The 13,770-nt window shown below is 35.8% G+C and overlaps 3 protein-coding genes across 3 annotated transcripts; all 3 read right to left on the reverse strand.

The window, feature by feature from the left end:
• LOC104731474 (reticuline oxidase-like protein) lies at positions 233 to 6,293 on the reverse strand. The gene is made up of 2 exons (XM_010450853.2): positions 4,949 to 6,293; positions 233 to 678 (listed from the first exon to the last, which is right to left on the reverse strand). Exons 1-2 carry the CDS (start codon positions 6,189 to 6,191, stop codon positions 302 to 304), a joined length of 1,620 nt encoding a protein of 539 aa, XP_010449155.1. The 5' UTR covers positions 6,192 to 6,293; the 3' UTR covers positions 233 to 301.
• Positions 2,387 to 2,878, reverse strand: LOC109128163 (reticuline oxidase-like protein). Its single transcript, XM_019233981.1, has one exon. The coding sequence runs from the start codon at positions 2,805 to 2,807 to the stop codon at positions 2,388 to 2,390; it is 420 nt and encodes a 139-aa protein (XP_019089526.1). The 5' UTR covers positions 2,808 to 2,878; the 3' UTR covers position 2,387.
• On the reverse strand, positions 8,076 to 10,434 carry LOC104731475 (reticuline oxidase-like protein). The gene is made up of 2 exons (XM_010450854.2): positions 8,745 to 10,434; positions 8,076 to 8,401 (listed from the first exon to the last, which is right to left on the reverse strand). Exons 1-2 carry the CDS (start codon positions 10,360 to 10,362, stop codon positions 8,301 to 8,303), a joined length of 1,719 nt encoding a protein of 572 aa, XP_010449156.1. The 5' UTR covers positions 10,363 to 10,434; the 3' UTR covers positions 8,076 to 8,300.

Below are 13,770 nucleotides of genomic sequence, written 5' to 3' on the forward strand. Positions count from 1 at the left end.
TATATATATATATATATATATATATATATATATATATATATATATATATATATCATTGTAAAAATTAAATGCTAAATTTTAAGTTTAGAGATTACATGATATATATTTTACATTGTTCTTATTTTTAAAGATTCATCTTCATTATCTAATTTGGACTATCATCTTATAAGTAATCATTTTCTCCTCCTCTCCCACCAATATCAAATGTTGTTATATCTCATGTGTCGTAAGAGTTTGATTCTATATTTTAATTCATAAAGTATTTTATATATTTAACATTGTTTTCAATTTTAAGATCTTTTTATGCCTTACTTGGCAAGGTAGGTATACTCTGTTCATTCCTGAAGAAATTCTCTGGATCAACCGCAGTTTTAATCTTCACTAATCGATCAAAGTTCACTCCAAAATACTTCTTTCCATACACCTTCCCTTCCTTGTAACTATTCTTCCCGTGATCGTTCACACCGATATCCACATCCCGGTAGTTCAAGTAAGCACTCCTAGGCTTCTTGCTCACAAAACCGGTCATGAATCTGTAAAGCACTTTAGCCTGGTTCAAGTAGCCCTTCTCTATCTCCGGAGAGTTTTCTTTCCAGTTCACAGAGTACTGAATCTTGAAAAGCTTCTTTCTATGCGGAAACGGCGTCGCGTCAACCGCAACCTCAGCCATTTTCCCACCATAGGGGTTAAAAACAAGCCCTATTTTCNATCGAATTCAGCTCAAATTTTTTCTGATATTTCCATGTTTCTCTGATATTTACATGATTTAATATGTTTCACTATCATTGTAGGAGGAAGAGTTGGGGCGTCCTGTGTCACTGGTGGAAGTGTTTCTTAAAACACACACTCGTCCGGATGGAATATTTGTGGATCAAAAAGCCAAACAAGTTGCTGAGACATATGATAGGACCATAGAAGAGAGACAAGCTGAAACAGAGGAAGATGGTCCAGATGGTTCAGAGAGTTCAACACATCATAATCTTTCCCGTGATGAAAGAAATGAAATCTTCCTTCAGGTAAATTCGTTTCTGTTTTTTTTTTTTTAAATCATGTTCCATTTAGTCTGTGATGATTACTGAATGTTTATCTCTTGGTTTAGTGTACTCATACAGACCACAAAGGCAACCCATTTGGACTTGGATCACTTGTGGAGACACTAAAGAAAAGGAAAAGGACAGAGAGTTATACAAGTGCTTCTCCAACAACTCTTGGGGAGCTTCAAGATGAACTTCGGCGCAAGATTTCTGAACACGAGGCTGAGAATGCACGACGTGATCAGGAACACCGAGAGTCTCAAGCTGAACTGAAGAGGCTTCTCCTCTATATGAAGAAAAAAATCCTGAGTTTGAAGCTTTTATGGTTTCTCCTCCTGAATCATCCACACCTCCAACCACCCATCCAGCTACCGCACCTGCAACCAATGCACAACTCACTGGCGGAGGAACCACACCAGGCACCACACCAGTCTCTAGTCCAGCTGCCAATTCCCCTTCCTCTAATACTGCTTCCAACTGAACTTGTTGCAATTCCCTTTTTTTTTTAATGAACTTGTTTTGCTTTTGAATACTTTTTGGATGATCTTTTTGTTTAGGATGATAAATTTGCATGATTAGTACCTTAAATCATTATTACTTTTGATTAATATCATTTCAAAATCCGAAATTAATCAGATTTAGGATTGCTAAACCGTGACTAATTTGTGACCAAACCAATTTAAAAAATGTAACTACTTTGTGACCAAACCATTTCAAACAATGTGACCACTTTGTGACCATATCCAAATTACATAAATAGTCACAAAAAGTCCCCAAATAGAGTTGGTTGCAGTTTAGTCGGAAACTGCAACTACCATATACGGTCACACAAACGTCGCTAATATACGACTATATTAACGAGTCTTAAATCAGTCGCAAATAAGCGACCATGTTGCGACCAAAAAATTTTGCGACCGTTTTTTAGCGACCATCACAAATAGTTGCTAAGTGGTCGCAAAACCCTTTTTTGCGACCATTGAGCAACCATTACGGGTGTCGCAAATGGCATGCTTTCTTGTAGTGCCATTTCTCTCATTCTCTTCCACAATACCTCAAATCATTTTTCGTTTTTTTTTTGTTTTCGATTTCTTATTTTTGTTGTATGGGTTACAAAAAAAAATATCATTGTAAAATTTAAATGCTAAATTTTAATTTTAGAGATTACATGATATATATTTTACATTGTTCTTATTTTTAAAGATTCATCTTCATTATCTAATTTAGATTATCATCTTATAAGTAATCATTTTCTCCTCCTCTCCTACCAATATCAAATGTTATTATATCTCATGTGTTGTAAGAGTTTAATTCTATATTTTAATTCAGAAAGTATTATATATATTTAAGATCTTTTTATGCCTTACTTGGCAAGGTAGGTATACTCTGTTCATTCCTGAAGAAATTCCCTGGATCAACCGCAGTTTTAATCTTCACTAATCGATCAAAGTTCACTCCAAAATACTTCTTTCCATACACCTTCCCTTCCTTGTAACTATTTTTCCCGTGATCGTTCACACCGATATCCACATCCCGGTAGTTCAAGTAAGCACTCCTAGGCTTCTTGCTCACAAAACCGGTCATGAATCTGTAAAGCACTTTAGCCTGGTTTAAGTAACCCTTCTCTATCTCCGGAGAGTTTTCTTTCCAGTTCACAGAGTACTGAATCTTGAAAAGCTTCTTACGGTGAGGAAACGGCGTCGCGGTAACCGGAACCTCAGCCATTTTCCCACCATAGGGGTTAAAAACAAGCCCTATTTTCCCTAACTCGATCATCTTCTTGAACAGAGACTCAATCCCTTTCTTTGGAATCGCAGTCGCTACATAATCAGACTTCCTCTTCCCGAAACTTGCAGTATCGAGTTTTTCGTGGTTTGTTATGTTTGTTTGTGGTTTGTTAAGCATTGGAATCTCAGTTGCTTGTGTGTATAGCCTAGTAGATGGGAGGATTGCCTCACTAAGTATTTGTGATAATACTTACGCATCTCAATTGTTGTTTGTGGTGTGTAGGTATGTGACGTGGAATCATGGCGATGAGGAGGAGGATGATCTAGGGTCTCGTTTGTGTGTTATTAGATTTATTGGAAATGTTGTTGGAACCTTGGTTAGTGTTATGTTAGGTTGCTGGATAGAATGGTTAGAAATGTTATTGTATTGGTTTTGTATTATTGATATGTTTCCGCTGTGCATGTAATTGGATGTTGGTTTATTATTGGTTGTTAGTGTGTGTGGGCTGGTTTGTTTAATTAAGTACTATGGAATGCTTAATTATATATTGTATTTAATTATTTTTAAAAAAAGGATCGGGTTGTTTCAACATTTAATCTCCCCTTTGTTTTAGCAACTTATCCCAAGGTCTCCTCTCCTTTCAGTCGAGTGTCATCTGATTTGACTACGAAGAAAGGAACTCGAGGTGAGGCGGCACCGTCTTGTGCAACGCAACCATGGTTGGCCCTCTATCATTTCAATTCACATATTAAAATAAAATTATAACTAAAATAAACAAGCCCTATTTTTCCCAATTCAATCATCTTCTTCGAGACAGTAGTGGATCATACATTGAATCTGGCCAAGCAATAGGAGCTATCACAAACAGTCCATTGGAAAGTGAACTTCAATCAATGGTTTTCGCAATGCAACATGCAAGTAATCTGGGAATAACACAAATTCATATGGAAGGAGACAATCAAGAACTTACTAACCTCCTCAACAACAAGGGTCTCAACTTTGCGGCGTATAACTGGATCTGTGAAGTCAGAAAATGGAGCAAACATTTTGACATGATCACCTACAATTGGATACCGAGGAAAAACAACAAATGTGCAGACATGCTGGCCAAAACAAGACTCACCAGAAATTCTCCTCTCTATTATTATCGTCATGCACATAACTTTTTATTTCCCCTACTACATTGTGAAGAACATCTCTATCATTAATAAAGTTATATGAGTTAAAAAAAAGAAATAATTAAAAAAAACTAAAAATAAAAAAATTTATGCATTAATCATATTCCACCACTCAATTTTATTTAAACACAATAAATTATAATTGTAACTCTCAGAATTCTAAATGTAACTTCCATCAATTCTTATCATATAAATAAGCATACTCTCGTTCTTTCATATTGACATTATTTTACTTTTTCATTTCCACATTCTTTTATTCTCTTCCACAATACCTCAAATCATTTTTCGTTTTTTATTTGTTTTCGATTTCTTATTTTTGTTGTATGGTATATATATATATATATATATATATATATATATATATATATATATATATATATATATATCATTGTAAAAATTAAATGCTAAATTTTAAGTTTAGAGATTACATGATATATATTTTACATTGTTCTTATTTTTAAAGATTCATCTTCATTATCTAATTTGGACTATCATCTTATAAGTAATCATTTTCTCCTCCTCTCCCACCAATATCAAATGTTGTTATATCTCATGTGTCGTAAGAGTTTGATTCTATATTTTAATTCATAAAGTATTTTATATATTTAACATTGTTTTCAATTTTAAGATCTTTTTATGCCTTACTTGGCAAGGTAGGTATACTCTGTTCATTCCTGAAGAAATTCTCTGGATCAACCGCAGTTTTAATCTTCACTAATCGATCAAAGTTCACTCCAAAATACTTCTTTCCATACACCTTCCCTTCCTTGTAACTATTCTTCCCGTGATCGTTCACACCGATATCCACATCCCGGTAGTTCAAGTAAGCACTCCTAGGCTTCTTGCTCACAAAACCGGTCATGAATCTGTAAAGCACTTTAGCCTGGTTCAAGTAGCCCTTCTCTATCTCCGGAGAGTTTTCTTTCCAGTTCACAGAGTACTGAATCTTGAAAAGCTTCTTTCTATGCGGAAACGGCGTCGCGTCAACCGCAACCTCAGCCATTTTCCCACCATAGGGGTTAAAAACAAGCCCTATTTTCCCTAACTCGATCATCTTCTTGAACAGAGACTCAATCCCTTTCTTTGGAATCGCAGTCGCTACATAATCAGACTTCCTCTTCCCAAAACTCGCAGTATCGAGTTCCCGATCAAGAAGCACCTTAGGATTAGTCTTAGTTGCATTCTCATTGTTATCCCACCATAAAACAGATTGAATCCATGTCATCTCCTGACAATCCTTCTTCTTCAATCCCAATTCAGGAAACTCCTTACGAAGCAACGCAACAACTTCGTCTGCTCTGCCTAAGAACAGAGCAACCACAGAAGCTCTCACAGTCTTCACCTTCTTCCTCGTCACGGGTTGAATCAACATCCTCATAAACAGACTCGGATCTGTCTTCGGACCCACGGATTGCCATTTATAAACCATATCCACAGCTCCTGAATCCATATACTGCTCCACTCTAAACACCGTAACAGTTTTTGGTACAGGAACAAGCTTGACCTTGTATCCCAAAACAACGCCGAAGCTAGCTCCTCCTCCACCGGAGATAGCCCAGAAAAGATCCTCACCCATGGCTTTCCGGTCCAAAATCTGACCTTTGACGTCAACGATCTTAGCATCCTCAACGTAATCCACAGATAACCCAAATTTCCTCACCATATTACCGTAACCAGCGCCGCTTATATGACCACCGACACCAACCGTGGGACAAACTCCGGCGGGAAAGCCATGAACTTTGCTTTTCTCCCAAATTCCGTGATAAACTTCTCCTAGAGTCGCTCCGGCGGAGATCCACGCCGATTGATCGGCGATATTGACGGTGACGTCTCGGAGATTCGACATGTCGAGGATGAAAAAGGGTTTGTCAGAGATGTAAGATAGACCTTCGTAATCATGGCCGCCACTTCGGATTTTGACGAGGAAATTTTGGGTTTTTGAGCAAACGACGGCGGCGCTGACGTGGCTCTCGGAGCGAGGTGTGACGATGATCGTGGGTTTGGGAGTAGAGGAAGTGTTGAATCTCGCATTGCGGATGTAAGCACGGAGTACGGAGGTATAAGAAGGGTTGCTGTGAGAGAAGACGTTGTCAGTGATTTGTGTTTGTGGGGATTTCGTCTTGTCGGAGAAACATTGAACGAATGATTCGTAGATTGAGTCAGACGACGGAGGTGCAGCGAACGTGGAGAAAGGGAGAGATACGAGGAAGAGGACAACACAAAGGACAGAGACAAAGGTTTGTTCTTTAATCATCCTTGTAGTGAGAGAGAGAGAGATTCGTTGCTGCTTCTCTGTTCTGTCTGTACTTTTATAACTGCTGATCAGTGGAGATAAATGTTTTTTTTTTTTTCATGTAATCAATTTAATTTTGACAATATCTAGACATACTGTTTTGGGTATATATTATTAATCACAATGGCATAATATTATAGTTTTGTTATGTGGGTTGTTTAATTTTGAGTTATTTTAATCAATGGTCAACATTTGTCAAAGACTCAAAAGGTCGTAGTGATTAGGAACTGCAGAGGAAAGTATCAAATTAGGCCTAAATCATCAAATTAGATTTATCTTCTTTATCTTGATTTGATTTCACAAATTTCATTGCTTTTTCGTGAACTAAATTTCCATTTAAATATAGAAACAAATTTAATTTTTATATGACAAATCATGTATATCCGCAAATTAACACATTTCCTAAAATCTGAAAACTTTTTTGAAGATATGTACTTGGTTAATTCCAATATTTTTAAAACCGGACCGGTAACTGAACCGCGAAAGCTTTTGGGTCATGAGTCAATATGGTTCGACAGGGGTCAACCAGGTTCAATTGATTTTGATGATATTTTTATAAATAATAGGTAAGGATATGTTTTCTATTTTTTTTTCAATGATTACAACTATGATATAAGTGGTTATACCAAATAAAATACTTCAATAATCATAATGTCTTTTTTTTAAGTAATAAACTCAAAATGTAACAAACTAACCATTACCAATAAAATATTTTAGCAATCATTCTCTTCCATTATGTACACTAGGGAAAAAAATGGACACCAAATTGATTACCAAAACATGCACTGATCAAACATCTTTTATTATAAAAATAATTGGTTTCAATAAAATTACCTTGATTTTGAAAATTTGTGGTGTGAGTTGCAGAGATTTCAAACTAGAAAGAAAACAAACTAGTCTGAAAAGTAAAAAGTTCAATTACGGAAATTTTTATCTTAAGAAACCCTACTACTGCTAAGAATAAAACTAGAAAGGTAATTAATTGCACTCGTTTTTACAAAAAAAGTTAGAACCCGGTTTTATCTGGTTCAATGGTTCACCGGTTTTTGGGTTTTTGGAGGGTTGATATGGTTTTTTACCGGTTCAATTTTTTTGGGTTTTAATATAAATCCAACCCAGGTATGCTGCCGGTTCACGGGTTAACGTAGTTCGACCGCCGGTCCGGTCCGGTTTTGAAAATATTGGTTAATTCCTAAAATAATTTATCTTAATATTTTGATTAAATTTTTCATTGTTCTTCATTTTATGGCAAAATCTTCAAGGCTATGTTTATCTTACCAATCCACGTAAATATGCGTGAATATTGGATAAATAAGTTAACATAAAAGTTACATTAAAAAAAAAAACATAAAAAGCATATAACAATTAAATCAAAAAGTGTGGATCATCATGCTTTGTCGGGTATTAGCTTATTGGTATATCAGTGTTTTGTGAATGGTTCTTGGAAAGAAAACAATCAATATGCAGGTACAGGATAGTTCTGCGTGTCACCAAATGGAGGTGCAACGACCATGGGAGCATCTAATCTTCGATGAAGTCTCTTATGTCTGCACACTGAAGTGGAAGTAGTAGTCTGGGCGATCAAGTGTATGTTGAGAGTCGGTGTTCAAGACATAGTATTTCTTATCAACTGCTCTGATTTGGTGAGGATGGTGTCTTCATCCTCTGAGTGACCAGCTTTTAGAATACATATGGAGGAAATGAAGATTGATAGGGGAAATTTCTCTTCTTTTTCTTTATCTTTAGTCTTTCTTAGTGTTAATATCAAGGCAGATAATTTGGCGCCACGAGTGCCACGAGTTCATTTGAGCTGATTCTTCGTAACATAGTTGTTGACCAAAGAAAAGAAAAATCAAAAAGTTTATTCAAACCACTCGTAACACTTTACTGTAGCTGTAAAAATAAAAACACTTCCACTGTATGATCTGTTCTCACGAAGTTTTTGAATCTTTAAAAATTCATTCAACTTCAGATAAAGATCTGAAAAGAGTGAGGCTCTGTTCATCTTATGAAGAGATATCATCACTCAACTAAAACAAAACACAAAAGAAAAGAAGCAATCTCAATATTCTAGAAGACGTGTAAGATCACCGTGGCAGCTACGGTGGCTCTTCCAGCCCGTGACCACCGTCTTGCCGTTCCCGGCGCTGGCAACAACGTTCCCGTTGCATCTGCGACCAAATCAGGTCCAAAAGTCAACATTATCATTTCATTACACAAAATTGCAGGTCACAAGAAAGAATCATCGTAAACTACTCCAAACCAAACCATACAGTTTCCACAATTATCGCCTTAAACTTGAATAGCAGGGAGCAATTTTCAAACAATCACTGGTTTGGAATTAACCAGAACTTTGACTTATTACATACGCTTGTTGTAGAGTTCCATGAACAAAGAAACTATACAATCTACAATATCCAAAACCATATATTCTATATTGCTTCACTATGACGTTACATTAAAGTAAAACCAATGTTTATATATCAAATGATAAGTGATCTTTTTATGCCTTACTTGGCAAGGTAGGTATACTCTGTTCATTCCTGAAGAAATTCCCTGGATCAACCGCGGTTTTAATCTTCACTAATCGATCAAAGTTCACTCCAAAATACTTCTTTCCATAAACCTTCCCTTCCTTGTAACTATTCTTCCCGTGATCGTTCACACCAATGTCCACATCCCTGTAATTCAAGTAAGCACTCCTAGGCTTCTTGCTCACAAAACCGGTCATGAATCTGTAAAGCACTTTAGCCTGATTCAAGTAACCCTTCTCTATCTCCGGAGAGTTTTCTTTCCAGTTCACAGAGTACTGAATCTTGAAAAGCTTCTTTCTATGCGGAAACGGCGTCGCGGTAACCGCAACCTCAGCCATCTTACCGCCATAGGGATTGAACACAAGCCCGATCTTCCCTAATTCAATCATCCTCTTGAACAGAGACTCAATCCCTTTCTTGGGAATCGCAGTCGCTACATAATCAGACTTCCTCTTCCCGAAACTAGACGAATCAAGATTCCGATCAAGAAACACTTTAGGATCAACCTGAGTCGCGTTAAGACGGTTATCCCACCATAAAGCAGACTGAAACCAAGTCATCTCCGTACAGTTCTCCTTCTTCAAACCCAATTCAGGAAACTCCTTAGCAAGCAACGTAACAACTTCGTCTGCTCTGCCTAAAAACAGAGCAACCACAGAAGCTCTTACTGTCTTCACCTTGTTCCTCGTCACGGGTTGAATCAGCATCCTCATAAACAGATTCGGATCCGTCTTGGGAGCCACGGATTGCCATTTGGAAACCATATCCACAGCTCCTGAGTTCATGTACTGCTCCACTCTAAAAACAGTAACGGTCGATGGTACAGGAACGAGCTTGACCTTGTATCCCAAAACGACGCCGAAGCTACCTCCTCCTCCACCGGAGATAGCCCAGAAAAGATCCTCACCCATGGCTTTCCGATCCAAAACCCGACCGTTTACATCTACGATCTTCGCGTCCTCGATGTAATCTACAGTTAATCCAAAATTTCTCACCATGTTACCGTAACCACCGCCGCTTACATGACCACCAACACCAACCGTGGGACAAACTCCGGCGGGGAAGCCATGGACTCTGCTTTTCTCCCAAATCCGATAGTAAACTTCGCCGAGAGTGGCTCCGGCGGAGATCCAAGCCGAGTTCGCGGCGATGTCGACGGAGACGTCTCGGAGGTTCGACATGTCGAGGATGAAAAAGGGTTTATCGGAGATGTAAGAGAGACCATCGTAATCGTGGCCGCCGCTACGGATTTTAAGGAGAAAATTTAGAGTTTTTGAGCAGAGGACGGCGGCGCTGACGTGGCTCTCGGAGCGAGGAGTGACGATGATCGTGGGTTTTGGAGTAGAAGAAGTGTTGAACCTCGCATTGCGGATGTAAGCGCGGAGGACGGAGGAGAAAGCAGGGCTGCTCTGTGAGAAGACATTGTCGGTGATTTGGGATTGCGGTGATTTCGTCTTCTCGGAGAAACACTTGAGGAATGAGTTGTAGACGGAGTTCGATTGAGAGAGAGATGAGAGAGGGAGAGAGAAGAAGAGGAGGAAGAAGCAGTAGAAGAGAGGGACAGAGACAAAGGTTCGTGGAGGATGTGTCGTGAGCATCTTGTCTAAAAGTGAGATCTTTTCTCTTTCTTGGGTCTCGAGACGTGTGTTCCTCTGTTCTTTGCACTTATCTTGGTTTATTTATAACCGTAGCGAGAAGATATGTCGTTTTTATTACTATTATTTTTTGTTCGTTATATAACAAAAGATATTAGTGGGGGATTAGGGGATGATTAGTGTGATTACAGAGATTTCGTTTTATAACAAAACAAAAAAGAAAGGTTCTACGTAAATCGTCCAACCCGCCTTGAAGCTCTCCTAAATGTAACAAAGAAAACAGTTCTTTTAACAATACCATGATTAAAAAAAAAATTAAATATTCCAAATTTCCCATTTAAAATACTCCATAAATACACATATTTATTTTATAAACAAAAAAAAACTCAAATGTATCTGTAATTTAATTCAGTTTCATTGCATTTATTTACGTTCATTTGAGTCACTATAGTATTTGAAGTTTTTGACATTTATTACAAGGTTAATTATTACGGTAAAAGTTTTTCTTCAATAATTAACTCAAACTAATCTCCGTTATTTATAATTTAAGAGTTACTTTATTAGTTTATCACTAGTATTAGTTACGAATTACTTAACCGATTGAAACGTTTATACAATTATACTAATCAAAAGAAGCAAATACTAGAGATTCATAGATGAAAACGGACACAGTTTTGGTCTAGAACATTTTGATTTTGTTTCATTTACTTTCTCTTTTTTTAATATGTGTTCGATGTTTTAAGTCAATGGTCGTAGCATTCATTGGTCGGGTAGGGTAATATAATCCAATTGGGTTTGTGGGACTAGTGGATGATGATGATATGAGGCAAGAAAAGTTGAAGGAGAAGACCTTTAATTAATGAACCTATACGTACATTGTTTTATAACGAAGCTTCGATACAGTCTTTTGCGACTTTTTTGTTTGTCAATTCGTTTCAATTTTTACTTAAATAAATTGTAGGCTCTAATAAGATCCTTTCATTTTGTATTTTTGTTTTTAGTCAGTATAGTGTTGATAAAAAAAAAAAAAAGTTTATAGTCAGTATAGTATTGTTTGGTTTGTTGTCTAGATACCAACAAAAATGATCATGGGAATGGGGAAAAATTGACTAGACATTCTGAAATACTATCAATTATTTTTTCCAACAACCATCAAAATCAGAGAGACGCGTTAATTACAACTTTTGTATTACGCACTAAAATGAAAATATATCGTTTGTACATTGGAGTTTTGTGAACTCATTTATTTTGTCATCTTTGATGCTTCTAACTTTTCAAGTCTTCCCCATGTTAAGACTTAAGAACAAAGTCTTCTTAATTCTGTTACGACTTTAAAGAGCTCCGGTTGACCTAAAATAACAAATGATTTGTCATAGGAACGATATATACTATTACTATTATTTTGTTTGAATGGAAAACTATAGTTGCGTAGATAAAGGTGTTTATTATGTTGACGAGTTTATAGCAAAAATCAATGGGCAGTGTTTATGATAATAATACATGTTCTTAACGTAAATTCTTGACCCTATCAAATTAAGAAATTTCAACTGAAATAGTTAAACTTTATAAAATTCAGCAATAAGTTTCAATGTAATAAAGCACCAAATAATTGATTCTTGATGTTATGTTTTGTAGTCATTCTGAATATGGCGTTATGAATGAATACATCGTTTTCTTCTAACTAGTCTTTAACTGATTTCAACCCAAAACTAAATTAACATTTTTGTTGCATTCCAAAATGAAAACTATAGATTTAATCACAAACTATATTAGATATCCCACATTAGTTGAGATTAGAATCTTTGGGTATTATAAATATGATGTGGCAATCTTCTTCGTTTGAGATAGCTTTTTTGAAGTGAGTTAGGCTGATTACTAATTAGTGATATCGATATCTCACATGAGTTGGGATTATAATTATTGGATAGTATTATACGTGATGTGGTAACCATCCTTTCTTGAGCTAGGTTTTAGGTGTTGAGTTAAGCTCATTACTAATCTGGTATCAGATAAATGGTCAGCCCAACTGACTAATTTCCACAAAAATGATTTCCACCTGCGTAGCTCATTTAAATGTCTGTCTTGTTGTATATCTGAGAAATTGGGTTTGGATAGTTTTAGTGTTGGACCATTTCCAACCCACATTTCAAGAGGAGCTATCAGATATTATACATTGGTTGGGATTAAAATCATTGGGTAGTATATATGTGATGTAACAATCGTAGTCTCTTGAGATAGCTTTTGAGTGTTGAGTTAGATTTACTAATAAACTACGAAATATGCAAGAATTTATATACAATCTAATTTAACCTATATATTATATAAATGAACTATTAGATAGTCGCCAAAAGCTATGTTTTATAAATGGACAGAGGTCAGAGCTCTTACTCACAATTATTTTGCATTTTGTATCTTGCATTTTCCATTTTTCTGACAGAAAGAATATCGTAGGCTCTAAACACTTCTCTTGTATAATTATTACTCCCTCCATTTTTATTTACTTGTCATTCTAGGCACAATTTTTTGGTTCAGTTTGCTTGTCATTCTCAGTTTCCAATGCACTTTTAATAAAAAAATTATCTTATTTACCCTTCATTATATAAATCAAATATTAAATACTTTAGAAGTTTAGTGTGTCAAATAAGGATATAATAGACTATTTAAATATTTTCTTAATATCTGTGAAACAAGTTAGAATGACAACTAAAAAAACCCAGAGGGAGTATTAATTAGTATAATCGGTTAATATGTCTCTATGTATTTCTTTCTGTAGTGTATGGAACAAAATATTGACTTAACATTCTGAAATACACTAGTATTAATTAAGAATTTGCATGAACCTTCAAAATCAGATATAGCTCTCAATAAATGTTTTTGACTAGTACTAATTTGATTACATTGTAAATTGTAGTTTTGTCCACTCGTTTCGTTTTCATTCTTTTATGTTTATGACTTTTAAGTTTTCTTCTTTAGGGTAAAAATTAAAAGGGCTCTTCTGCTAACAATTTTAAAAGCAGAAGATATCTTTTTTTCACGAATTGAAACTATTGTGAAGAAAAAAGAAAGTAGGAAAACTGTAATTTTCTTTAGATACGATACGATGCATACTTTGTTGCCGAGCTATAACATTAAGGATGCACACGATACACATCCATTTTAGTGCAATTCTCAACATAAAAATTTGATATTTTACAGATCATGTGGATGTGGGTAAACGTTAACGATAGAAAAAAAAGAGTCCAAACATAAACCCTTTTAAAACCTGTAAAACTAAGAAGATTCAATTGAAATTTAGATCAAAAATGATAAACTTCAACTTTAAGATTCGCTATGACAAAGCAACCAATTTTTTTCTTTTCATTATTATGTTTTTTCTTTAAAGTTGAAAGTGAAAGGGTTTTCTTTGTGTGG

Source organism: Camelina sativa, chromosome 12, assembly GCF_000633955.1.
Source record: "Camelina sativa cultivar DH55 chromosome 12, Cs, whole genome shotgun sequence".
Lineage (NCBI taxonomy): Eukaryota > Viridiplantae > Streptophyta > Magnoliopsida > Brassicales > Brassicaceae > Camelina > Camelina sativa.